This window comes from Malus sylvestris, chromosome 2 (genome assembly GCF_916048215.2).
Source record: "Malus sylvestris chromosome 2, drMalSylv7.2, whole genome shotgun sequence".
In the NCBI taxonomy this organism is placed as follows: Eukaryota; Viridiplantae; Streptophyta; class Magnoliopsida; order Rosales; family Rosaceae; genus Malus; species Malus sylvestris.
In genome coordinates this window covers 12,489,880-12,516,815 of record NC_062261.1, presented here as the reverse complement: position 1 = coordinate 12,516,815, position 26,936 = coordinate 12,489,880, and the positions used below count along the sequence as shown (strand labels likewise).

The 26,936-nt window shown below is 38.8% G+C and overlaps 3 protein-coding genes across 11 annotated transcripts; 2 read left to right on the top strand and 1 right to left on the bottom strand.

Moving 5' to 3' along the window:
* The first annotated feature begins 1,495 nt into the window (after nt 1–1,495).
* On the top strand, nt 1,496–9,766 carry LOC126586359 (uncharacterized). Of its 9 annotated transcripts, none has more exons than XM_050251220.1 (9): nt 1,496–1,619; nt 6,581–7,108; nt 7,183–7,456; nt 7,552–8,088; nt 8,192–8,400; nt 8,531–8,798; nt 8,884–8,961; nt 9,070–9,215; nt 9,348–9,766. In XM_050251220.1, exons 1-9 carry the CDS (start codon nt 1,533–1,535, stop codon nt 9,432–9,434), a joined length of 2,214 nt encoding a protein of 737 aa, XP_050107177.1. In that variant the 5' UTR covers nt 1,496–1,532; the 3' UTR covers nt 9,435–9,766. The 9 variants fall into 9 exon arrangements, with proteins under 9 accessions (XP_050107177.1, XP_050107183.1, XP_050107170.1 ...); XM_050251226.1 differs by having other exon boundaries at nt 9,070–9,212; nt 9,348–9,558; XM_050251213.1 differs by having other exon boundaries at nt 9,070–9,218; nt 9,348–9,558.
* Nucleotides 9,767–17,472: 7,706 nt separating this feature from the next.
* On the top strand, nt 17,473–20,757 carry LOC126599899 (protein root UVB sensitive 4). Its single transcript, XM_050266366.1, has 10 exons — nt 17,473–18,051; nt 18,263–18,409; nt 18,589–18,735; nt 18,832–18,894; nt 18,995–19,071; nt 19,211–19,316; nt 19,476–19,578; nt 19,671–19,822; nt 19,922–19,987; nt 20,117–20,757. The coding sequence occupies exons 1-10, from the start codon at nt 17,575–17,577 to the stop codon at nt 20,354–20,356; spliced, it is 1,578 nt and encodes a 525-aa protein (XP_050122323.1). The 5' UTR covers nt 17,473–17,574; the 3' UTR covers nt 20,357–20,757.
* Nucleotides 20,601–25,364, bottom strand: LOC126599893 (extra-large guanine nucleotide-binding protein 1-like). The gene is made up of 8 exons (XM_050266356.1): nt 23,958–25,364; nt 23,725–23,862; nt 23,534–23,638; nt 23,254–23,439; nt 22,442–22,622; nt 21,865–22,094; nt 21,576–21,739; nt 20,601–21,304 (listed from the first exon to the last, which is right to left on the bottom strand). The coding sequence occupies exons 1-8, from the start codon at nt 25,065–25,067 to the stop codon at nt 20,713–20,715; spliced, it is 2,706 nt and encodes a 901-aa protein (XP_050122313.1). The 5' UTR covers nt 25,068–25,364; the 3' UTR covers nt 20,601–20,712.
* Nucleotides 25,365–26,936: the final 1,572 nt, after the last annotated feature.

The following is a 26,936-nucleotide window of genomic DNA, read 5'->3' as shown; positions in this document are numbered from 1 at the left end:
TGTTTAAGGCAAGAATTTCAGTATGGTTAGACGAAACGTTTAGTTGACCTCCAAGAGATTGAGGTGCCTCCAACGATAAAGACATAACTCATTTGAGAACGCGCCTTGTGTGGATCAGATAAGTATTTTGTGTCAGCATAACCAACAAGACTAGAATCGACTCGAGATAAGGGAGAGCTCGGCTAAGTCACACAATGAGCAACCTAAGCCCGTAGTACTGAGTGAAGAGGAATATCATCAGACCATAGTACTGAGTGGCTAGAGTATGTAATACTTAAAAGACAAATGTTGTTTTTATGTTTTGAAGTAAGATTTATGTGACAATGTTATATACATATACACATTTAATATTATGTTTTCAATTTTTTTTGAGGTCAAATTGTGCTTTTCATTTCCATTATTTATTGATTTAAGATATATTTTCTTTAATGGGTAACGGGTTGAGTCATATTACTTGATAATATTAATGGGTCGATTTCGGGTTGGATCATATTACTCGTTTACTTTAACGGATGTTATATGACACAACCCGTTAATATATCAGGTATATCATGAAAATGATACAAACACGAAAAACACGATACAAATGTCAGGTCTACTTTGATACGTGAAGGGTTGGTCACATCATGGAGAGTATTTCCTCCAATGAGGTTGTACCTATATTTTTGTAATACAAGTTTAACTGCATTGCATTTATTTTTTGAATTAGAAAATTTCCTCTTAATTCACGTACAATTACTGTTAACTAACATCAACTCAACTATTGAAAAACTACGGTCGTTTGATAGTATTTCATTTTAGTTTTCAATTTAAAAAAAAAATTAAAAATTAAAAATTGTTTGAAAATAATTTTTATTTTAAAAAAATGAAACCTAATAACGAAAAAATGAAAACTAAACAGCTAAATTTTAAAAACTCAAAAAAATAGCGTACGTGTGCTTCATTCATCATAGACTCAAATTTTGTATCAAACTCCAAATATAGCTTTTAATTTAAGTTAAAATGTGACATTTAAGCTCGATTTTTCCTTCATTAGATATGAGTCATGACAAAGAAAATAAACTTTTTAAGAAAAAAAAGATTAATAAAGAATTCATGAAAACCAATTACAGCAGTCCGTTGGGATGTAGCTAGTTGTAGTAAGTACTGACTAAAGAGCAGTGACTATTCAGCTGATTAAAATCATTAGATTCTGTTTCCTGAGGATAATCTCTTTCCACGCTTCTCACTTCTCGAGATTAACCTGTCTTGTCGGTAATTTACAAGAGAATTTATTGGAAAGGATCCGGATGATTATTTTCTTCTAATCTATCAAATTAGAGAATTATGTCATTAAATTTTAAACCAATTGCTAAAGTTATTATAACTTTTAAAGTTGGTTTGTGTTAGATTAATTTTTAACAACACAAATTCTTTGATTTTTGGTGGATTAGAAAGAAAGATCCGCGGAGATCTCTTTCCGAATTTATCTGCCACATTTGATATCAAGCTTCAACCATCTCCAAACCCAAAGCTTTTGAATCAGTTCAACCATGGCTTCTTTACGGCCAACATTTTCATCTACAATACCCCATTTTTTCAAAGTTATTCTTGATGACACATCGAGAGACACCAAACTTGTAAGCTTTTCTCTCTCTCTCTCTCTCTCTCTCTCATTATGCACTCGTAAAAATGTTTACTTGGTTATGGAGATATTCATTTGTTGCCCACAAAAAGATTAGAAATTGTTCTTTTAACTTAGATTTTGACATGAGCAGAAAGTTCCGATGAAATTTGTGATGAAATATGGAGAAGAGTTATCAAGTCCAGTATATCTTAGACTTCCATGTGGTTCAGAATGGGAAATAGAACTGAGAAGATGTAATGGTGAGGTTTGGTTTGAGAAGGGTTGGCCGGAGTTCTCCAAGTTTTACTCTCTTGACTACGCTTTTTGGCTTGTTTTCGGGTATGAAGGGAATTCAAGATTCCACGTCTTCATATTCGATAGAAGTTGCACAGAAGTTGACTATCCCATAAAATTGCCGGACAAGGAAAAAACCGATTACGAAGATGACGAGTCGGTTGAAATCTTGGATGATTTTCCCACAAGCCGAAGAAGAAAAGGGGAGAGATATTCATCTTTACCATGTCCTTTGCCTCCGAAGAAAAAAAGAAAGAGCTATTCAAGGATGCATCCATTGACTGAAAAAGATAAAGCTATAGCTCTTCAGAGAGCAATTGCTTTCAAATCTGAAAAGCCTCACTTCAAAGTTGCCATGCAGCCCTCCTACATATTCGGCAATTTGGTAAATACCCTTGCACAAGTAATAATCTAATATTTTCGCTTTTCAAATAAACATATACTTCTTTTTCTGTTTAAGGTTTTGCCGGCGCGGTTTGCCAAGGCACATTTGTTGGGGTTCAACCTCATTCGATACCTCTTCAGAATGGTGAAAGTTTCAGATAGGTTGGTGATGTAATGATAGCTATGTAAGGGCCTGTACCAATGGTGAAAGGTAAGTGTATGCTCCTCAAAGGTTGCACGATATCACCGAAGAAGCTTATCAAAGGGGAAATTGAGCGGTCGAGCAAGTGTTCAGCTACATTAAGTGCCCTGAAAGCTTCAGCAAACATGATATTGACCGAAGCCCCTGTGTCTACCAGGATTCGTCGTACTTCAAAGTTGGCTATGTGAGCTTCCACGATCAGTGGGTCATTATGAGGGTAGATGATACCTCTTTCTTCCTCAGGGTAGAAACATATTGGATCCCAGTTAGGCACATATTGGATCCCAGTTAGGCTTTTGATACTTACCTCCCCTGATGTCTTCCACGTGAAACACTTGGTGGCCAGACCTTAAAGCTCGTTCACTATTTTTCATGGCCCTGTTGGAAGATTTAGATATGAGTGTGCCACTGCTTATGGAATATATAACATTTACCTGGCGTTGGTTACGGTTACCCCTTGGAGGGTGAATGAGGAATTGATCAATTTTTCTCTCACGTGCCAAAGCTTCAATATGATCACGAAGGGTGATAGACTTCTCGCCATCATGGCCATTATGCTCGTGGTAGCAGCAAAATGTGCCCGTGTTCTTCATGAGCTTGTAATCCGGGTGCCTCGGCTTTGGCTTCGGTATCAAGTGTGCTATGCTGGGGTAAATAGCCACGCATGTGGCGTTCAAATGTGTGTATGCCTCATACCTCAGGGTAGAAGCTGTCCTGACACGTGCTTGACCCACTGTGTTGACTGCCTGGGGTCGGGATTATCATGGCGATACCCTTGGTTATCACGGTAGTGTCCCTTACTCTTTTTACTAAAATGAGACTAGTGAGGATGAAATTCTTTCCTTTTGCCCTGAGATTGATATGTCTGTTAACTTGGCAAAGTATTAAGTAAGGCAGGGGAAGGCACCGCTGCCGTTTGGAAGGTCGAGGTCTTCTCATTTGGTTGGATCTGGCTTCCATTCCCTACTTGCTGATAAGGGGTGGTTGTGGGGGGTTTCCCTTGATATGTCATTGCCTCGGCGGAGGCATGGTTGTAAGCATGTGCCATCACCTCAGAGTAAATCTTCTAAGTGTTGGCATTAATCATGTACTTCAAGAAACAATCACATAGGCCTTGAAGGCGGTCTTGTCATCTGCCTTAGCGCAACGAGAATACTCATGGCTGAAACGACCAGCATACTCTCGTAGTAACTCGTCCGGTTTTTGGCGAATAGTGTGCAAGTCATCTGCAGAATGCAAGCGATCGGTCTAGAAGATGTGTTGAAAGATAAACAGTTTCCTTAGTTCCTCAAATGAGTCTATTGTCTCAGGTGGAAGATGGCAATACCAGTTTAGAGCTCCGCCATAGAGGGTAGAGGGGAAGAGAAGACATCGCTTTTCGTCGGTGTGCATCCGATAGGCCATGGTGGACTCAAAGAGGTTAAGGTGTTCAATTGTGTCCTCCCTTCCAGTATAGAGTTGTAAACCAAGCTTTTGTTTTGTCTTCGCTTGAAGGGAGGTGTCAAGGATCCTCCTTGTGAGAGGGCCATGCTTGGGTTGGTTCCAGTCAGGTATCTTGGCCTGACGTTCAGCCTTTAACTTGTTTACTTCCTCAAGGAGCTGTAGGACAATGGGGTCTTGAGTGGAGTCATGTACCACTGGGATTTTCTTTCGTAAGTCTCCATCGCTTCTTTGAAGTAGGAAAGTTTGAGTAAGGGCATGTGATTTTTCCTTAGACTCGCTATACTGACTTCTAGGGTGAGTCTGTCGGAATACCTTAGAATCCCATGTACCTTCATGTTCCTCTAGGACATGTCGTTCCTTCCCTAGATTGGCAGCTGGCCTAGGTCGTGGGAGGGGACCGAGTTTTTCAGAAACCCTTGGGTCATTGATCTTCGAGCATATGTGGAGGGGATTCTCTCGACGTTGCTTTAGGAAGTCTCGGCAGTCACGATAAACAGTTTTCGATCCTTCCAACCCTTCTGCAATGAGGTGTCTTCCTCCACTTCTCCTGCTTCGGGTCGAAGCAGCTGGGTTGAGAAAAGTCTCATGTTGATCAATGTTTTGATGATTAGCTCGCTCCTCATTAGGGATACCCATGTCGAAGAAAGATGACCCTCCGTGTTGGGGGGCACCCAGATGATGGTTGATGTCCACAGGGGCAACAAGCTCGCGTGTTTGAATACGTATAGTTTCGTGGAGCGTCTCAAAGAGCTTCTCATACTGCTTCTGGAAGACCTCATTCTTCATTGCTATTTTGTTGTTTTGAGCTTCTAGCTCATCGACTTTAGCTTGAAGAGCAACCCTTTTTCCTTCATTTTTTCGTTGCTTCGCACTAGGTGCAAGAGGGGTATCATTCTGTGTGTTTTGGCTTTATTCACTCCCCATGTTAGAGAGGGATGTCTGGTCAAAAGAGAGTGTACAAATTGTGGAAACTAGCTTGACAAAGCTGAAGAGAGTGGGAATAAGTGTCGTTTCCCACAAACGGTGCTAAATGTTGATGCACCAAATCAGTGAGGACTTTGGTACAACAGAAAATGTTAAGTTTGTGACCTTCGCTAGATTGCTCTGGTCACTAGTGTGGATAAGTATGTAAATGGATAGAGACAGGGAAGCAAACACAAGATGTATGTGGTTCACCCAGATTGGCTACGTCCACGGAGTAGAGGAGTTCTCATTAATTGTGAAGGGTTTACACAAGTACATAGGTTCAAGATTTCCTTTAATGAGTACAAGTGAATGATTTAGTACAAATGACATTAGGAAATATTGTGAGAGAATGATCTCTATTTATAGAAGATAGGTTCTAGTTTCATTCTAACATTGACACGTGTTGTGTTGTGATTGGCTTCTGATGTTGACACGTGTTGCGCTATGATTGGCTTCTGATATCAACACGTGTCGTGCTGTGATTGGCCTCCTGGTTGGAGGGAAACTCTTCTGGGTCCTTGACGGTATAACATTGACCGGTGTTCAGTAGTTTCGGGATTGGTCAAGTATGGTACAAACAAGGTTGTACCTATATTTTTGTAATACAAATTTAACTGCATTGCATTTATTTTTTGAATTAGAAAATTTCCTCTTAATTCACGGACAATTATAGTTAACTAACATCAACTCAACTATTGAAAGACTAAGGTCGTTTGATAGTATTTCGTTTTAGCTTTTAATTTAAAAAAAATAAAAATTAAAAACTTGTTCGACAATTATTTTTATTTTAATAAAATGAAACCTAATAACAAAAAAAATGAAAACTAAACAATTAAATTTTAAAAACTCAAAAAAATAGCGTGCGTGTGCTTCATTCATCATAGACTCAAATTTTATATCAAACCCCAAATATAACTTTTAATTTAAGTTAAAATGTAACATTTAAGCTCGATTTTTCCTTCATTAGATATGAGTATGACAAAGAATATAAACTTTTTAAGAAAAAGAAGATTAATAAAGAATTCATGAAAACCAATCATAGCAGTCCGTTGGGATGTAGCTAGTTGTAGTAAGTACTGAGACTAAGAAGCAGTGACTATTCAGCTGACTAAAAATCACTAGATTCTGTTTCCTGAGGATAATCTCTTTCCACGCTTCTCACTTCTCGAGATTAACCTGTCTTGTCGGTAATTTACAAGAGAATTTATCGGTAAGGGATCCGGATGATCATTTTCTTCTAATATATCAAATTAAGGAATTTGTATCGTTAAATTTTAAACTAATTGTTAAAATTATTATAATTTTTAAAATCAATTTATCGTTGAATTAATTTTTAATTGTACGAATTCTTTGATTTGACGATAGATTAGGAGGAAAGGAGAGATCTCTTTCCGAATTTATCTATCACATATGATATCAAACTTCAACCATCTCCAAACCCAAAGCTTTTGAATCAGTTCAACCATGGCTTCTTTACGGCCAACATTTTCATCTACGATACCCCATTTTTTCAAAGTTATTCTTGATGACACAACGAGAGACACCAAACTTGTAAGCTTCTCTCTCTCTCTCTCTCTCTCTCATTATGCACTCGTAAAAATGTTTACTTGGTTATGGAGATATTCATTTGTTGCCCACAAAAAGATTAGAAATTGTTCTTTTAACTTAGATTTTGACATGAGCAGAAAGTTCCGATGAAATTTGTGATGAAATATGGAGAAGAGTTATCAAGTCCAGTATATCTTAGACTTCCATGTGGTTCAGAATGGGAAATAGAACTGAGAAGATGTAATGGTGAGGTTTGGTTTGAGAAGGGTTGGCCGGAGTTCTCCAAGTTTTACTCTCTTGACTACGCTTTTTGGCTTGTTTTCGGGTATGAAGGGAATTCAAGATTCCACGTCTTCATATTCGATAGAAGTTGCACAGAAGTTGACTATCCCATAAAATTGCCGGACAAGGAAAAAACCGATTACGAAGATGACGAGTCGGTTGAAATCTTGGATGATTTTCCCACAAGCCGAAGAAGAAAAGGGGAGAGATATTCATCTTTACCATGTCCTTTGCCTCCGAAGAAAAAAGGAAAGAGCTATTCAAGGATGCATCCATTGACTGAAAAAGATAAAGCTATAGCTCTTCAGAGAGCAATTGCTTTCAAATCTGAAAAGCCTCACTTCAAAGTTGCCATGCAGCCCTCCTACATATTCGGCAATTTGGTAAATACCCTTGCACAAGTAATAATCTAATATTTTCGCTTTTCAAATAAACAAATACTTTTTTTCTGTTTAAGGTTTTGCCGGCGGGGTTTGCCAAGAGACATCTTATGCATCAGCCTCATGGTAATGCCATCCTTCGTCTTCCTGACGGAGGAACTTGGTGTGTTAAACTCAAATTATATAAACAACAGAAAGTACGATTCAAGCGTGGTTGGTTGGAATTTGTAAGGGACAATAATTTGAAAACTGGAGATGTGTGTGTGTTTATCTTGATTAAGGGCATTGAACTTGCATTTGAAGTTGTCTTTTACCGGGGTACAGAAGCTGCAAACTGCTCCTTGTCTCCAGGTTTACATGTAATAAGTTGTTATATTCGATTTGTTCTCAGTTACGAATCCATAACTTACACATGATTTATTATTTTCATTTTTATTGTTGGGAAGGCGGCCATGCCAAAGGAGCTAGAGCTATGGATCAAGTAAATTGGGAAATTGGCACGTCTGGCTCTCGTGATCCTTATGCTGGAAAGGAATGCAGTGGAGGCTTGAATTTGGAAACTGGTTATGAAGACCATGATGATAAATCTTTCGATATCTTGGATGATCTGTGCCCGAGAAAATCAAGGGATAAATCACTGGTAATGCCCAAGTTGGAAGAAACTGATAAACATGATGATGATTCTAATTGTGATATTAGTAGAGATTCTGATGAAGTACAAGACGATCCAACAATACCTGAGGAGGAAGAAACAGATTATGAAGATGATGACTCGGTCAAAATCTTGGACGACTTTTCACCCTGCCCTAGAAAAACAAGGGAGAAATTTCCATTACCATGTCTACACAAGAAAATGAGAACATGTTCGAGTAGTAAAGCAGCGGAATGCAACACCAACTTCCCAGCAACAAAGACTCAACCTTATGAAATCAAGAAGTCATTCAGAAGCAAAGACTCATATTGCTCTAAATCAGAAGTGAAAAGTAAGGAATGTATATTTAGTTTTTATTTTTATCTTTTACCTCATTCTGCTTTCCTACCAAAAGAATTAAGATGCCACTTCATGTTTCTTGTAATATCTGACAGGAGAAGGTGATTTTTCCACAATGAAAGAAGTTGGAGGCTTGTCTAGCAGTCAAATATTCCGAAAACGAACACTTGATGTTCTTGGGAGGGAACATTCATTGACCAAAAGCGAAATAGCTCTGGCTCTTCAGAGAGCCAATGCTTTCAAATCTGAATACCCTTCATTTCCGGTTGCCATTCAACCAGCTTATATCCATAGTAGTTATCTGGTATGTTTTATGTACAGCACATTCTGCGTGAAAAAGATTAAGCACATCCGTTTCCCTCTCAAAGAGCGGAATCACTATAGTCTCATAAAAAACGTTCTTATTTTCTTTCCTGGTCTCTGCTTCATTTTAGGGTTTGCCATATGAGTTTGTGAGGACACATCTTAACAAGCAGCGTTCAAGTAACGTAATCCTTCAGATTTTAGATGGAAGCACCTGGCCAGTTACTTTCAAATATGATGCAACACCTCGATTTCAGAATGGTTGGTCAGTGTTTGCAAGGGAAAACAACTTGAAAGTTGGTGATTTATGTGTTTTTGAATTGGTTAACCACAATGAACTTACATTTGAAGTTGTCTTTTTCCGCGCCACAGAAGCTAAAATGTGCTCCTCGTCAGCAGGTAAAATCTGTTCATTTGCTAGTATATACTTCTCCATTATGCTTGCATCATTCTAGTATTTCTTTGTAATTTTTGGGGAATCCAGGCCATGGAGGAGGAGCAATTGATCAAGTTGAAATAAAGAGAAGGTCCATATGTAAAGTCAAATCAGGTTATGAAAATGGTGTGTTGCATTCTTGATCCTTAATTTACTTGAAATTGTCAAGTCCACAAAAGTGAAAAATGCAGAAAATTTTGGTACTCAGATTATATTTTGTATGTTTTACTGTAGGAGAGTACACAAAGTTAAAGATTTCTGATCAGGTTACTCAAACGCCTTCATGTTTGAAGGCTTCAAGGGTTCTTGAAGCTGCCAACAATTTCATCCCAAAAAATCCTTTCTTTAGAGCCACTTTGGGGCCAACATCCAAGACAGTGGTAGTAGGATCATTGACATAACATTGCTTCGAACATAAATACTCCAACCTAATTACTTGTGCACGTATGTGTATATGTCGTGTACGCACTAAGCTTGAATTATGTTCACTATTTATCATTCATATTTTGCAGCATGTACCAGTGAAGGTTGCCATGAGATTCCCCCTACGAAAGGCGCAAACCACGACCCTTCAGGTCGGAGAGCATTCTGGCCTGTGAATTTGATTGGTTACACTAATGAGAGGAGACAAATGATCATTTCTGGTGGATGGCTTGCATTTGCGGAGGAAAATAGTTTGAGAACAGGAGATGTGTGCACATTTGAACTCGTCGAGACAAATGACATTGTGCTGAAAGTTCACATTTTCAGAAGTTGATTAGGCAAAGTTCTTAATTTCTTTTAAGTGGGATGAAAGACCTCAGTTACCAACCACATTTTGCAGTCGAAATAGACCACTTTTTGCTGTAGTTAGAAAGGTCTATGGATACCTGGAATTACTCTGTATTTTGCTATGTTAACTTTTGTGCTTTAAATATTTTTGACCTTACAATCTTGGGTTTTTATTCAAGGTGCAACTTCCTATGATTGTGATGTATAAATCATCTTTTAAACAAAAAGTTTATTTGTGTCGTGAATGCAACTATTAATTAGAAATGTAATCATGTAAATTTAAAGTAGAATCCCAATAAGATTTGGAGACTAAGGTCGTGTTTGACACACCGTATAAAGAATCGGATAGGACTAATAGTACGGACTTGGCTGTTTGGTGTCTTCTCATACTAAATGGTCGCCGGATTAATTTAAGCAGTCGGTAGGATAGTCGGGTATATACTTTCTTAATAAACCATTCTAAAGAAATCAGATAATGCTTTTTTTGTTGTTGTTGTTTTCCATGTTTCTGTTGTGCAGATGATTCCAAAAAAAAATGTGAGGGAATACAGTAATGATCTATCAAGCAGAGTATACTTTAAGCTTCCAAGTGGTTCAGAATGGAAGATAGAAATGACATAATAAGAAATGAACCAACAAAAAATGTAAGCACATATAACCATAAGTAATTTCTAATATATTGCTGGTGGGGTTTCTCAACCTATGTGACATTATTTTGTAAATTCTATCTTTTGTTGAACTATTAACCCTTTTGTTTAACCAAAAAATAAAGGGTAAAGTACAAAAAACTACCTCAACTATTGGTTTCACGACACTTTCATACTTCATCTTTTTAAAATGACAATGTCATACCTCATCTTACGAATTTGTGCCAATGTCATACCTTCGTCAGTTTTTCTGTTAGTTTCTTTGTTAAGTGCTGACGTGACTAGATACGGGGTCACTCACTAATCCAACTGGATTAAAATATAATTAAATATAATTTTTAATAATTAAAAATTAAAAAATTAAAGGGTAAATTACATAGTAGCCCCTCAGGTTTGAGGTCTATTACAACTTCATACAACAACTTTAAAACATTTCACTTTCATACATCCAGTACCATTTTATTTCAAAATAACACCTCCGTTAGATTTTCCATCCATTAATCTGTTAAATGCTGACGTGGCTATCACATTTATGCTGATGTGGCTGCCACGTGGCAAAAAAAATATTTTTTTATTTTTTTTAAAAAAAAACCTAAATCTTCTAAATATTAAAATTATAATAAATAAATAAATAAATATAAATAAAAAACTAGAAAATCCCGAAACCCAGATCCCTTCCTTCCCCCCCTCTTCTGCAACTCCCAAAATCCTCTCTTCTCCTCGCAACCCCAAAACCCATATCCGCCATCTTCATCTTCTTCCCTGAAAACCTAGAAATGATAACCCCCCACCCCACCCCACTCGCGTCCCCCACCCCAAAACCAAAAACCCATAACACCCCCTCCCTACCCGCGACCCTCCCTGTGCACCCCCCTAACCCACGACCCTTCCTCCTTCCGCACCCACCATCTTTCCTTCTCTACACACCCCCCACTCTCCTCTACACACCCCCCATCGCCGACCCAATTGCTTCTTCTACCGCCACTGCCACCGCAGACAATCAAGACATCATCTTGCTTCAAGTTATGTACGCCATGGAAGCTGCGGATGCCACAATCAAGCAGCAGGTGGAATACAACATTCGGTTGCGGGCTCAGCTCGAATACAAGATTCTCGAGCTGCACAGGTATAAGCTCCACGAATCCATGGCCGCCCAGTTGCCACCTTCCGCTCGCGAATCTCAGGACCAAGCTCATCAGGTAGCTGCTGCTGGCGTCGACAATCGAATCGAGAGGATTGCGAATCACGGTTCGTCACAGCAGAGTCGTGGGGAATCGGAAACAAGAGAGACCCAATTGGGCAGCAGCGAAATCAATGAAGGTGGTTCAGGTTTTTGGTACTCCGACGACGGCTGATAACGCAAGCAATGGGATATCGAGATTGTCATCGCCGTCTACGATGACGTCGCTTTCACCAGGCAGGTCGAGCATGGAGGGGGATTACGGAAATAGTTTGATGCCATTGACCGAGTCGAACAACCCTAATAGCAGAATGTTGAAGAAGGATCTGGTTGTTAGGGTTCATAAGCACGATCAAGAAATTATGCAATTGCGAAAGCATTTGGCGGATTATTCGATCAAAGAGGCGCAAACTCGGAACGAAAAGTATGTGCTGGAGAAGTGCATTGCAGGTTGTGTGGGTGGGTTACGGGTTCAGCTTTTGAATTTGGTTTTTGGTTTTGTTTTTTTTAATTTAGAAGATTCAAGTTTTTTTTTTTTAAATTAAAAAATTATTTTTTTTGCCACGTGGCACACATTTGGCAGCCATGTGGCACAAATGTGGCAGCCACATCATCACTTAACGGATCAATGGATGGAAAATGTAACGGATGTATTATTTTGAAATAAAATAGTACTTGAGGTATGAAAATGAAATGTTTTAAAGATGTTGTATGGGGTTGTAATAGACCTCAAACCTGAGGGGCTACTATGTAATTTACCCAAAATTAAAAAAAATTATATTAAATCTCTCTCTCTCTCTCCTCTCTCTCCCCTTTCTCTCTCGCCTCTCTCTTCTCTGCATCCCCAAAACCCCTTCCCACCCGTCCCCCCAACCTTCATCCACCACCCTTTCTCTCCCCTCTCCTCTCCACCATAGTCTTCTTCCTCCCCACTTATCTCTCTCGCCGTGCCCAGAACCCCCCAAACCCACCTGGATTTTTTCATCCACCTTCATTTCTCAAATTTACCTGCAAGCTCCAACCCATTTCCCTCTCCCACTCCATTGCCCACCGCCGATCCGCCATCGTTGTCGTCTCCGAAGCTGTCAATGAGAAAGGGAGAGCTGTCAAGGTTGGGGCCAACGAGGTTGCCGTCTTCCCCTAACCCAAACCCAGATCCCACCCAAACCAGCCATTCCCATTCCCACCAGGTGCCTCTCTTCTCTTCCTTCGCTGCTCCTCTCTATTTCTAACTTACAAGCATGCATAAAAAACAAAGCACCCACCAATCTTGAGAACACACCATTAACAAAATTTCAAAAATCCATCTTCCAGTTTACCTCACTTTTCTAAGAAAATGGAACCTTCAGAATATCAAAAAAATTCATTTCCTTTCTCCCACATTTTCCGAGCAACCAAACAAAGCAAAACCATTCAATTTTTCCCAGAAAAAAAAAAAACCTAAGTTGTATTCACAAGAGACTCAGCAACGGTGGTGGGCGCGGGATTGCTGCTGCGTTTTGCTGGGCTTGAAGATGGTGCTGGGCTGCGGGAGTAGAGGGAGGTGGCAGAGGCGGTCCTCAACTTCTGCAAACCCGACAATGAAGTCGATTACTTGGTAATCGTGGGGCGACAAGGCTGTCAAGGATTTGCAGAAGTATTCGAACCCATATGGGTAGTTTGGTAAGGAAGGGGAGGAGATCAATGGAGGGAGTGGGTACCCAGAGAGGGGTGAGGTTGGTGTGCCAGAGATCGGCGACTTCGATGTCGTTAGTTAGAATAAGGAAGAAGGTGATGGTCTTTGGTGGATGGAGTCGACGATGAATTCAGGGAGGGTGAGTGCGAGTTGCAGATGAGAGAAATGTGGGTGGGGTTGCAGATGAGAGAAGGGAGAAAGGGGTGGATGGGGAATAAAGGGGCTGGAAAGGATTTGGGGAAGACGGGAGGGGGAAAGGGGGTGGGTCCCCATGTAAAAAAAATATTAAATGATTTTAATTTTTTAGTTTTTAATATTTAATTAATTTTTTAATAATTTATTAATTTATTTAAGCCACGTCACTATTTAAGCCAAACCACGTCAGCACTTAACAGAAAAACTAACAGAAAAATTGACGGAGGTATGACATTGGCACAAATTCGTAAGATGAGGTATGACATTGTCATTTTAAAAAGATGAGGTATGAAAGTGTCGTGCAACCAATAGTTGAGGTAGTTTTTTGTACTTTACCCAAAAATAAAACATAGTAAAATACATAAGAGGAATGCTAACACATGTTTCCCTTATTCTGCCAAAATATGTTTCTCTTTTGTTGAACTATTAGCCCTTTTGTAAGGAGATTTTTTCAAAAGTAGAACTCTTTATGGACTTTCTGCTACCGAACAGTTTAACGTCAATTCTCGTACTAACATTATAAAGCATTGTGCCAAAAACATAAGGTGACAGAGAGTCTATGAAGGTAATTTTTCAATATGTAAAGGTAATTTCAAAGAATAAAAACCAAAAAGCAAACTTTTTTTTACAACGATATTATCTACACTAATGGGGAGGAAGGTGGGCTTAGTCTCGTGGTTCAAATTTCTCTTTGACGAGAATCGAACCTAAGATCTCTCATTTACAAATAAAAATAAATACTATTAAACTGTAGTATTAACTAAGTGGAGAGAACTTTCTCTCCTTCTCCAGACCACTGTTACTTTTTGGGTAACATAAATTCGTAAAAAGAGGAGTACTTTCTCTCATAGTCCAGACTACCATTATTCTTCCGTATTCAGAAGAGAGAGAAGTGAAAGAAAACGAAAAATTTGAAATGGCAAGAAGATCAAGAAGAAAACCCTCCTTTTTCAAGGTTCTTTTAGATGAATTTTCTAGCCAATTGGTACGTCTACCTCTTATTTATACTCTATTATATGCTTCACATAAAAATCATCGTTGTTTTCTTCATATTTTGTCTTTTGGAGTCTAATTATTTGGTTATGTAAAGGGAGTCTTAAACCTTGAAGAGAAACTTCGGTAAGGTTGTTTGCTAACGTCAGCTCTTAGGCCTCATCCTTTTGTGAGAGGCGTCCTATATATGCGTGCACCCCTTAAACCCTACCTCTTCATTGAAGGCAGACTGAAATCCCAAAAATCTGTAATTGGTAAAGTTATTGAATTGTTTATGCTAAGAAATCCCCCCTTCAAATGAATTTCATTGTCACTCTTTGGGCATAAATTTCTATCTATGATAAAAAAAACTACATCACATATTTATCATAAACATTTGGTATGGCAATTAATTGTTGTGTGGTGAAAGGCTTTGATTCTTGATAGAAATTTCCAACATTTGTGCATTTGGGAATTTCTTTTATTTTGCAAAAAGTTGGTTCCTTTGGAATTTTGGAGATATGGGTTTTTAGGGTTTGACCCTCTTTCATTTAATGTTCACTCTTTCTTGGGGTCGTTTAATTTTCTGCTTTTTTCCAAGAATAATTCTCTTTGTTGACGTTTTGTGAAAATTGGGTTTCTTTTGGGTGGGTTTTAACCTGGAAAATTGTTTGAATGCTTCACTGAGCCACCGAATTTTTTCAACAGTGGCTTTTGGCTTTCGTAGGTGGAGGAATCCGGGTCATCGAGGGAGAGGGCCTTGTCGATCTTGTTGAAGATGAAAGAGGAGGGAGTCAGGGGAGGTGATCGTAGTGGTTCGTCGTCGATGGAGAAGTAGGATTCCAGGAAGACATGGCAGATTGCAAGTTGCAAAGAGGGATTTTAGAGAGAAAGGGGGATGTGGGAAGAAATTGTGGTAGGAGGAGAAATATCCACTTAGGTTAGGCTTGTGGGGATTTTAGAGAGAGAGAGAGAGAGAGAGAGATGGGGGAAGAAATTGCAGTAGGTTGCCGAGAGAGAGGAAAGAGAGAGGGTGGTGGAGGAAGGTTGGGGGGATGGGTGAGGAAGGGTTAGTAGAGGTGGATCCCACATTTTTATATAATTTTTTTTTAATATTTAATTATTTTTTAGTCTAGTTGGATTAGTGAGTGGGCCCCGTTTTTAGCCACATCAACATTTAAGAAATTAACAGAAAAACTGACAGAAGTTGAACATTGGAACAAATTCGTAAGATGAGGTATAACATTGTCACTTTTAAAATATGAGGTATAATAGTGTCATTCGACCCATAGTTGAGATAATTTTGTGTAATTTACCTTATTTATTTTTAGGGTTTTTATCACAAATGGTCTGTGAAATTGACCCCATCAATCATGATGGTCCTTGAAATTGAAAATCGATCAATGTAGTCCCTGAATTTTAACCCTGCGAATCAATGTCGTCATTTCGTTAGTGTTCCGTCCAATTTAACTTTAAAAAGGATCAGACAACCAATTTTTCATGGTAAATGACAATAATACCCTACTAATCATATTCCTCCCATCCCACTTTTTCACTTGTCCCACCTAATCCTTTACTTTTCCTCACTCTTCCCCATTCCTCCATAGTCTGGGAATTCTTTCCTACTGTAAGACTTAGGGTTTGAAAAAATTTTGGGGATTTTTTACACGAAATTCAATGAGACCTGTTAGATTCGACTAAATTAGAAGATTGTCAGGAATAATTCGGGTTTGGTTTTTTGCACAATTTTACATTGTTACAGGTTCATTGTATCTGATAGCTTTGCTCAAAACGAAAGCATCGCTCCCATGTTCTCCATTGTATTTGATAGCTCTATGGACACAACAATTGTTACACTATCATTTATTACTTTCAGTTTTTCACATACATAAAAAACAAGAAAATGAATAATTTGGCAGGTGATGGTACCAATTTCTTTGACAAGATAAATGATCAAAGGTGGACTTTGGCAATAGCTTTTGAGCTAACCCAATTTCTTTGAAAAAAAGCTAACCCAGTTAGAATTCTTTTTACTTGATCTTAAAAAAAATTGAAATTTCCCACTTTTTTTGTTTTTATTAAGGCTGGGTTCGGTTGGCAAACCGTGCCAAATTCCTTGTGCCACCTACCAGCCACACATACATAATTACCGAAAATCAATTACTGCTAGCCAACTGTCTTCTTGCGGTTGCCAAAAATTGGTTTAGCCAAAATTATTGGCTGGTTCGGTTGGTAAATGACACAACCGGTGGTTTCCACTTCTTCCTCGCTATCTTCCAGTTCCATGGGCTCATTTTGATTTTCAGATTGGGGTGCTTGTTCGGTTGCATTATGTGGTTGTGCACTAGCGGTTGATTGGCTAGACTCCATCATCCTAAACATAAGCAACGCATATACATTCAAAATCATATATATGTACCTGTATATATAGTATCAGTAATCATTATGCTATCAATTTTGTTAACAATATTTTCTATATTTATTATAGCATGAATCATATACATATACATATATTTTTTTAAACCCTAAAACTAAGGAGTCAACAGTCAAGCATGTAAAAAATACCTAAAATATCTAAATAGAAAAAAAAAAAAAAATATATATATATATATATATATATTGGTAGGTATGACATACCGCCGGCATACAAAATCAATTACCAAAGTCATGCCATTAATTGTTGGTTCGGTAAAATGCCAACCAATTATGAAAAAAATGCCAAAACTATACCATACCATTATGAGCCGACCGGTATGGTTTGGTTGGTAAATCGGTTTATGGTAAAATTTTCCACCCCTAGTTTTTATTTTAGTTTTAGCACCAAATCCAAGAAAAAATGGAGAGAAAAGTGAAGATGGAGAAAAGAAAAGAGAGGTAATAAGTAAAATTATAAGTAACAAGGTTATTTTGATCATTTTATCATGAAAAATTGGTTGTTTAACCCTTTTTGAAAGTTAATTTGGACGGAACACTAACAGAAGGACGACATTGATTCGTGGGTTAAAATTCAGGAACTACATTGATTGATTTTCAATTTCAAAGACCATCATGATTGATGTGGTTAATTTCAAAGATCAATTGTGATAAAAACCCTTATTTTTATAATGAAAAGAAAAAAATAAGAAAAGAAAAGGGAATTTGCAATGTGCAACTTCTCATCGTTATCTCGGTCATCAGTATTTAAGTGGTTCTGTTAAGCTCCAAAACCTTAAACCCTCCTCCAGCGTACCACCCCATCACTTGGCGCGAAAATTAGCCCCAATTCATTAGAAACCCTAATTTTTCACAGTTCAACTCTCATGCAATCTGCCTTCTACACGGCCTCCAGCTCCCACCAGTTTCAGCTTCCATGGAAAATCAACGAAACCCAATTCGCAGCTCAGAGACCAGTCCCCAAGAAGCTCAAAACCTGCTTCAAAGCTCCGACCTTTACCAATTCTCTAAGAACTTCAATTGGGTACGAACCAGAAGAAAGCCTTGGTAAAGAACCCGCACCCGCCACGCCAGGTCGCCTTCCGGTGGTGATTCGGAGGTCAGGTAGGGTTTCTAGGTACTTCTGGGATGGTAATTGTTTGCAGTTAGTTGGAGTAGATGGCGGTGCGGCGTCGTTCAGTTTCAATTTCGATGATGGGTTCAGAAAATTGTATAGAATCTGTAGTTTGGCTGTTAGGGATTTCTTTATTCCTAAGCAAGTTAGTGGAAGTTATATGGATTATGTGAAATGGAAGTTCTTGCATCGGGTTTTCAGCTCGGCACTACAGGTCCTTGCCACTCAGGTACAAACTTATGTGATAAGAGCGCCTCGTTTTTTCGATTAATTGATTGAAATTTGAATGAAATATGACAAGCTCAACAGAAGGAGTACTATTATACAGAAAGAATAAGTGAAATAGTTGAGCATTATAATCCTTAGAAGATAGAATCAAGGATTTTATGAATGAATTTTCGTTTATATGGTTAGTTATACGTGGGGATGCACTGATTTAGGCAATGTTTCGGGCTATTGGGATTGGCTTCTCTCGTTCGCTTCCAGCAGCTGCTGCCCTTAATTGGATCTTGAAGGATGGACTTGGACGGCTGAGTAGATGCATCTACACTGCTAGTCTAGCATCTGCTTTTGATACTAATTTGAAGGTAAGGCTTCTACTTCTGTTATGGAACGGAATTTCCTTAATTGAGGTTGTTGCAGTTAGGGTCTATATCGGTATTTTGGTGTTTGAAACCAAAGTACTGTGGATATTGAGTGCTTATGCTTTAGAGTGATTTTATTAGCTACAAATACATCATTGATTTTGTCTTTTTCTCATTTGTAGAGAGTTCGGTTTTCAACGTCGGTGTTGTTTACTTTGAGCATTGGAGTTGAGTTGCTGACACCTGCATTTCCTCAATACTTCTTGGTTCTCGCATCCTTAGCCAACATGGCAAAACAAATAAGTTTGGCTTGCTATCTAGCGACTGGTGTAAGAACTGAAACACGTTTCCTTGCTTACTTTTATGAGGTTGGGTTTTAGCGCCTTCCCATTTTGAGTGCCGTTGTTCTTCCTCTGTATAAGCAGTCTGCTGTTCATCGAAGTTTTGCAATAGCAGATAACCTTGGTGAAGTTTCTGCAAAGGCACAGGTAGACTATGATATTTCCTACAAATAAGTCCCTATTAGTTATCTTTAGTGTACTTGAAAATTGAAACAGGACATATTTTAACTGTTGCGATGATTTTCAGATTCAAACGGTGTGCTTTGATAACCTTGGGCTTTTGCTTGCTGCGCTGTTAAATATGCTAATCAAGAACAACCAAAGGTTCCTATTGAACTTCTATATATACGGGAATTAATGATCTTTAGTTTTCTTAACTTTTCTTCATATTTGATGTCTTCGCTATTATGATAGTCGATTCTTTATCTTTGAATGCTTTTCTGACTTGTGATTTACGTGCCAGGTTGCAAACAGTCTTACCATTTCTCGTATACCCCATTTTCTCAGCCGTAGACCTTTTGGGAATATATCAAGGGCTTAAACATGTCCATTTACAAACATTAACCAAGGTGGGTAAGCATTTTCTCCTTCAGCATCCCGCACTGTGAAGTTTTCCTATGTTATGATAACAATTCTGATGTATACGTGTCTTACCCTTTTTCAGAGGACTAAGCAATTGAAATTTCTGTAATTTCATCGTCTAATTTTTGTATGGTTCTCATGTTCAGGATAGACTTGAAATTCTACTAAATAATTGGATCGAGTTAGGTTATGTTCCTGCACCTGCAGAAGTAAGTAAAGAAGAAGGAATTGATTTCCTATGGAGCAAAGGTTAGATCTTTCACATGCATTTCTTATCCTCTTGTTTAGTGTTTTATATAAGCACATATAAGCTTAAACCAAATGACTGAGGTTTGAATCAGACAAGGGATTATGGCCTATCAGAATAGGGTACCTGGATCCCAAGAATCAGATCCCTGAGTTATCCATGATGGCAATGCAATCTACAAGTGCTGACGACTATTACTTCATATCCATGGAGATCTTGTACACAAGAATTCGAAGGACAAAGCAAGTAAGTTTATTAAATTATTAATCGGTGTTCAACCAAGGTGTCCTGTGCTTATGTATCATACTCTAATAGTTATCTTTTCTTTCTCTTGATGATTTCTAGGCGGGCATCCTTCTTTGTTTACGGGAAGGAGCTGGAACTGCGGACGTTATCATGGGTTTGTTGCAGGTAAAATGAATTTTCTTCAAGGAAAAGAAAACTTATGAATGATTATTAACTTGGTGTGATGCTTGCACCGTTAAAACGGTTTGTGGGGCTCCTCATGTTTTGTCGTTTGTGTGATAATTTGCCGTGTAGGCATGCTATATCCGCAAAGCCGTTCTTATGAACAAGTATAAATGGGAGACCATGGTAGATGCCGGAGATGCATTAGACTGGGCTCCAAAGGAGTGGTCTAAATTGGTTGAGGAGTGCAAGCGCCGTGCACAAGGCGATATGAACGCGTTGACCGAGCAAATTGTGACATTGGGTTGGGCTGCTAAACACATATTATTGAATGCGCAAGAACAGATTCGATACAGTTTTGTGGATGACTGAAGATTCCGTATGTCATAGAACCTTGTGTTTTTTTCATTTCTCGGCCGTCGGTGGTTTTTCCGTGGTGGTATGGAGAATTTCGGGGAATACACAGAAACTCAAGTGCAACTATTTTGTTACGGATTGTTCTACTTCGATTTGTGTATTAGATGTGGGGCGGGGAAGAGCGAAAAGTAGAACGAAATCGCATCTGTATTTCAGTTCTTTTTCTTCTCACTTGAAAATGTTGAAGCTGCAAGGCAGGTGAAAGGCAAAGATCTTTCTATTGATCATATACAAACCATTATATATACAGTAGAATTAATCAATGTCACACAAACGTATAACTGTATTTACAAGCCTTTTCGGTTTTGACATCAATGAGAAATGCTTGCCTCGGTGCTATAGAACGAGTAATCAAAGCTAAAGTTGGCCCTCTCTTCGTCCCATTTTAAAATCTCCCTTGAATATTTAAGAGCTGCATCGACGCTATCGGGCCGCAGTCCCTTCACCACGGAAACGTACAATTTCTTCCCGGTTAGAGAAGAATAAAGCCTCTTGAACTTTGCTGCAATGTAGTGAGATCCTAAATGACCCAATGAGGGGCTGCTGTTAATGTTGTTGCTGCTCGTGTTGCTACTCGAGCGATTACGACTAATAACTGGACGAAAATCTTCGAACCACTCACAGTGATTTAACGGTACCCGTTCCACCTTATCCTCGAATAAATCAAACTTGTTTAGAATCAAGAGGAAGTCCATCTGTTCAAAGGTAGGATGAGTGACGATGTTTTCAAAGAAAGTCCTGGCCAGCAACATCTTGTTATCGAAAGACCCGTTCCCATCAGCAGAGAACTGATCATAGTCGCTCAAGGACACGCAGAAGATGACCATTCCAACATCTTCAAACATCTCCAACCATTTGCAGTTTTCTCCAAGTCCTCTTGCATTTACTCTAATAAGTTGGTACCTAAGAAGCAATCAGACAAAAGAAGGGTTAATTAAAAAGAATGGAATATTATCTCAGCGACCCGTAGAAGTGAAAATTACAGAATAAGAACGTAGACGTCAACTCAATTTGTTCGACAGTACAAGGAATCTATTTACTTGCATAAACTTTTACAAACACCTATCCGCACGTGAGCTTTATCAGTTACGATTAATATTTATAAAACACAAACGCTAAGTAAGCACTAAGCAGATCAGGTCCATTTGAATGTGCAATAAACGGGGGAACATACCTAAGCAAAGAGTCATGCTGGTCAGTAGTATTGATGGTGTCTTCAGATTCTGCGTTGGGAAATGAGAAGTCCACACAAGCAAGCCCATTAGATGAAGTGACACCTTCAGCATATAATATATCTAGATCTGTGGGCTCGTAGCCTATTCTTAATATGTCAACAGCCTGAAAAGGGAACGAAGACCAGGTCCATTAGATTAAGCAAAAGATAATACTATGATTACTATCGACCAGCATAAGTATCATGCAAACAATTTACAAGAGTTAACCACAGATGTCACAGGACTTACCCTCTCTAAGAAATAAGTAGCAACACTAGGTAGCATTTCCAATTCATTTCTCCGCTTGTATGTGACCTGAATGGCTGAATCATTCCACAATTCCTCAACTAATGGTGCATATTCACGAGTAGCCGCTGGAAAAATGGCTTCCAGATTGCCTGACACCATAGTCTTGAGAAGCCAATCAGAGAACGCTTTCAGCCTTGGGCCAATGGAGTAAAGAGTTTTCTCATTGTTTCCTGTTGTTAACCAGCACACAAATTCTATAAGCAATATATCAATTCTAACATGGTTATTCGGAATGCAACCCTCTCCAAGTACGATGCAGACTAACCAACCTGACTAGTGTAATTATAATAAACATTGCAAATCAATCAGTGCAAAGGAAAACTCAAGTGTAAGAAGTTACTACATATCTTTTGTACTTGTTTTGGATATAAATATCTTATAAAAATTGATATCTAGTTCCGTTACTGTATATAATTCAGTTTCCCAATCTGAACAACATAAACCGAGGTCATGCACATGCACACATGTATCAAGTCAAAGAAGAAATGAAAAAAGTTATAAAATTATAGACTCATACCATTGGCATCTGTTTGACTGGACGAACATTGCTTCCTCATCCCATCCAAACATTCCTCTTCAAAACGCTCACGGCCCTCAAGAAGCATACCAAGATAACCATACACGTTACTCTGTATTGTACATTTGATATTTTCACGCTCATCCTCCAAGAAAGGGACAGCTTTATATAGAATCTTTGCCTGGAACATTCATATGTGAATGGTTAGGGTTTATATTTGGCAGATAATAAAAATTATATTCTGAAATACCAGAAACGACTTAGAAATGAAAACTTGGGACAAACTTGTTGGCTAAGAAGTCCATCCTAGTTAAGCTATCTTGATTCAAAGCAGTTACTATTCCTTTATAGTATGATTGCTTATAACATAACATGTATGGCCATGCATGCAATAAATCAATTCAGAATCCCATCGAGATCAAAATACAATTTTTAGCAAGTATGCTTGACCAATATCAAGTTATCAACTGCATATAACTTTAAGGCAGAAAGCTTGACCTAGAACTTGTTTTCTCATTTTTGGTCAACACAAAAACTAAAACATAGAGAAGCAAGCAAGAAATGTAATTATTAGTACACCACCAAAGATTTTGCTATTACAGCATCCACAAATTAAAGCATTATGATTAGAATCCAGACCCCTAATTCCTACATACATACGTTACAAATAGGTTGATGTGGAGATATGATCTATCTCTTGAAACTTGAAACATCAATAATTTATTCAGCTTCGGAATTTTCTATAGAAAAGCATCTTCGCACAAACAGAATAGAACGAATAAGAACAAATAATTTCAGATTAAATCTATCACCTGTTTAAATATAGTACTTGTTCCAGAACCATTATATCCAACTAAAAGAATCTTCTGAAGTATTCTCTGCTCAATGTAATCAGGGACGACTCTACTACCCACATAGTTCAGGGATTCTCCACAAGGAGTTGAAGATTTAGAAGGGACTGGTAATGACAAGGCGGCACAAACAAGCTTTGTTCCAGCCTGAAAAAGTGATTAATAATAGTTTAATATACATCAAAATCCTAACAAGCATCCAAAACATAACTGAAAATTGCAAGTAATCTCAGAACAATACCTTGCCCCAAATGTATCCTTTAGTATTTTTCTGGCCCTCCTCTTGGTATGAACCGTCCTCGTTTACCCAAAAGTGTGGTTTACCAGCACATTGAACCCCAGCCAACTGCAATGTTCAACAGAAGGTGTAAATTAACCCTGCACAATAACCAGTTGCAACAACAATTCATATGTCTAGAAAGTCCATCCAACCTGCAACATCCGAAGCTCGACTTTGGTAATTTCCCGACCATTTATATAAACCTGTGTGTTTCCATTGCTAGCATTTGCTTCGATGGGACCCCCAACACTAAGATGGGGACTAATTATCTGGGAAGGCTTCTGTCCTTCCTGTTAAAATTCAACAACACGAAATTTCAGAAGGTGTTAGCACATTGACGAAACAACAAGAACCAACAAAACAAATTTAAGTAAACAATATTCACCTTTCCCCAAAGACCAGAAACTTTATCATACCAATAGTTCCCTGGTTTTAATTTCTTCGGCGGATTTGGGCAGGTTTGTAATAGAACCAGCTCCTCCGGACAAAGAGGCTGTCCATTCACACAAATATAGTCCGAAGGCAGCTGATTCGCCTCACAAAACTTTTCGGTTTTCATCACCTGTCTAACCTCCAAATCATTCAACAGCCGCTTGAGCATTCTAGAGCACTTCCCCAAGCTCCCTCTTTTCGACTCGTCAATAGGAAACCCAATGCAACTCACACATTTTCGACCTTCGGGCATCGACCCCATTGCTCTAAGCACACAACTACTACAATACTTAGCATCACAGACAATGCAAACCTCCTTCTCAGTAAACCTCGTCCCCTTCAAACATCTATAGCACGCCTTCTTCTTCCCTTTGCTCTGAGGCTCCCGCTTTGCCTGCACAACTTCAGCCTCGTCTTCATCAGCTCCATCGTCCGATTCAATGTCCCGAAAAGTCACCACCGGCGGCCGCAGTGCGTCATAATCCAAAGCCTTACTGGATGAAACCCGAGACGATGGATAGTCCAAGCTCAAAACGGACTCCGTGAACGCCCAATCCTGTTCCGGTTCGGGCCGGTTCGAATCGCTGTTGAAGTCCACACTCTCCTTCCCGCCACCAATCACATCGGAAAACTCACCCGACCTGTAATTCAACCCGTTCGAAAACTCCGATGCGCCGGAGCTACTCAATTCACCGGACAACGCACACCCAACCACACTCTCCTCACCCCTCTCCTCAAATCCAATCACCGACGTCGGCGAAACCGTCGATTCAGAACCTTCCAACTCCTTCGTGTAATCCTCGCTGCCCCGATCGAAAACGGAAGTCGGAGAGACCGTCGATTTAGACGCCTTGAGCTCTTTCGAGAAAGTTGCGGGCGCCATCACCGGCTGGACCACCGGCAGGGTCAGCTTCTCGGGCAGCGCAACCCCTCCGACCACAGCCGCCACCGGAATCCTATCGATGTTAATCGGAACCGCCCGCGGGAGATCGTAACTGATGGGAGGACCGTTGTACTCTATCGCGAACGAGTACTGGACCCCACTGTCGGCGTCGGAAGGCATTTCGTCGGCCGAATCGAGCTCGGAAATCTTAATTTGAGCGAGAGCAGCACAGAATCATCTGCAAATTCAGCACGGGATTATGAGATTGCAAGTTCAGAAGGCAATGGCTCGCTGAGGGGTTGATTGGAGGGGAGGCGAGTGGAAATAGTGGAACTGGATTGGGGAAAAGAATGGAGGAGGAGTGGAAATAGTGGAAATTGGAGGGTCAGTGGGTAGCGTTTGGGGAGAAGGAAAATGTAATGGGAAAGTGACTGGGTGGAGAAGCGAAGAAAAGTACAGCGAGCTGGTATTTTGGAATGGAATCTTTGTTGTTTTTTATTTATATTTTTTAGCTTTTCTATTTAAACGCCGTACTTTAAGGATTATTTTTTTAGGAAAACTAATGAAAAGAGCTTGAAAACTTTGAGTTTTAATGATAAGGACAAAATAAAGGGTGAAGTGAATAGTACCAGGATTGACTTTTTAGTGTAAAAATGTGATTTTTCGTTAAAGTGAACAGTACTGGGTGCTTTTTGTTAAAGTTCCCTATTTTTTTGTTATGTCCCTAAAACTTCATTTTGATTCACTCCATCTCTCCCTCACTTCCCTCCCCTAACCCGCTTGCCGGTATCCCTCGACGCCAAGTATTCTCTGGTTCAAGGTCTAAAATATCGATATTATTCCGATATTTTCATTGAAATTTTCATGTTTTTGAACTACCGATATTTTAGACCTTGATAGGAACTCTATGTGGTACTAAGTCACTCATGTATCTTACCATGCAATATATAAAGCGTAAAATATTATACTAATTCATTATATATAAATGATTATGGTGTGTTTAAACTTCTTTCATTAATTACTACATATTTTTTACACTCACAATGTTTGCCAACTCGCTATATAATCAACTTAAATCAGTTAAATCCATCATACAATGCATTTCCTTCCAATTTTTTTGTGATAAACTAATAGATAATTGACTAAATAAACATCCTACACAGTTTTAATAAAAATTTACAAGTTTTTTTTTACAATTTTCGTGGTTTTTATTCAATTTTTATCGATATCGATAATATCCCGATATTTCCATCTAAATTTCCGTATTTTTTTATTACCGATATTTCCAATATTATCGATATTTTAAACCTTGAGATCTAGCTAAGTAAGAGCATGTTACATACCTTTTAGTCTCACCTTCTATTTATGTGTCGCTGTGTTTCTATATATTTGCAGAGGTTGGTAAAGAAGATTGAAATTCGATGGCTATTTCTTGTTCAGCGGTTTCAATGACGAAATCTGGTTATGGAGTGCTTTTGGTTGCGGTTTGTTTTTTGTGCTGCGAAGTTTTGGTCGAATTGATGAATCTGCCATGCTGGTTGCTGGCAATACTTTCATCGTGGTGGCTACGGTGACGGGTGCTGCTTTGTCCACGTGGAGAATAGGAATTAGGGTTTTAGTTCATGTTCATTTACTTATTGGGCTGGAATTTTGTGTATTTTCTAATGTGTTTTGAGTTATTTTGTCTTCCTTTGAGTTGGCTTGTAATCTCTTTTCGAATGAATGAATGTTACTTTTTGACCAAAAACAATAATAAGAGATCTCTTGTCCCTAATCAAAACCTTAAGATAAGTTCATCTATCATTAGATTAATCCAAAGGCTCATGTTAAAAAGGACCTCATAGGTCTTCAAAATAAGGACCGTAGGTGAGCATATCGATTTTCATCAAAGTTGGTCCACTTTCCTTAGTGTCATCAACCTTGATCAAAATCAAGGTAGTGCTCCTAGAGGTATAAAGTTTTTATCTCAATAAGTGAATACATCAACCCTAGGATTAAAGATCTTCAAAGAAGTTTGTAAAATTTTTGTTTTTCACCCCCACACAATCC

What these genes read in the sequence shown, in the direction of transcription:
- LOC126599899 (XM_050266366.1), top strand. Translation starts at nt 17,575, where the DNA reads ATGCAATCTGCCTTCTACACGGCCTCCAGCTCCCACCAGTTTCAGCTT. An exon ending in CTTGCTATCTAGCGACTGGT is followed by an intron (nt 18,736 to 18,831) that starts GTAAGAACTGAA and finishes CTGTATAAGCAG; the next exon opens with TCTGCTGTTCATCGAAGTTT. An exon ending in TGATTTCCTATGGAGCAAAG is followed by an intron (nt 19,579 to 19,670) that starts GTTAGATCTTTC and finishes GGTTTGAATCAG; the next exon opens with ACAAGGGATTATGGCCTATC.
- LOC126599893 (XM_050266356.1), bottom strand. Translation starts at nt 25,067, where the DNA reads ATGCCTTCCGACGCCGACAGTGGGGTCCAGTACTCGTTCGCGATAGAG. An exon ending in TTTCTGGTCTTTGGGGAAAG is followed by an intron (nt 23,863 to 23,957) that starts GTGAATATTGTT and finishes GAATTTTAACAG; the next exon opens with GAAGGACAGAAGCCTTCCCA. An exon ending in TCGAGCTTCGGATGTTGCAG is followed by an intron (nt 23,639 to 23,724) that starts GTTGGATGGACT and finishes TGAACATTGCAG; the next exon opens with TTGGCTGGGGTTCAATGTGC.
- LOC126586359 (XM_050251200.1), top strand. Translation starts at nt 1,533, where the DNA reads ATGGCTTCTTTACGGCCAACATTTTCATCTACAATACCCCATTTTTTC. An exon ending in CCTACATATTCGGCAATTTG is followed by an intron (nt 7,109 to 7,182) that starts GTAAATACCCTT and finishes TTTCTGTTTAAG; the next exon opens with GTTTTGCCGGCGGGGTTTGC. An exon ending in AATGTGCTCCTCGTCAGCAG is followed by an intron (nt 8,799 to 8,883) that starts GTAAAATCTGTT and finishes TGGGGAATCCAG; the next exon opens with GCCATGGAGGAGGAGCAATT.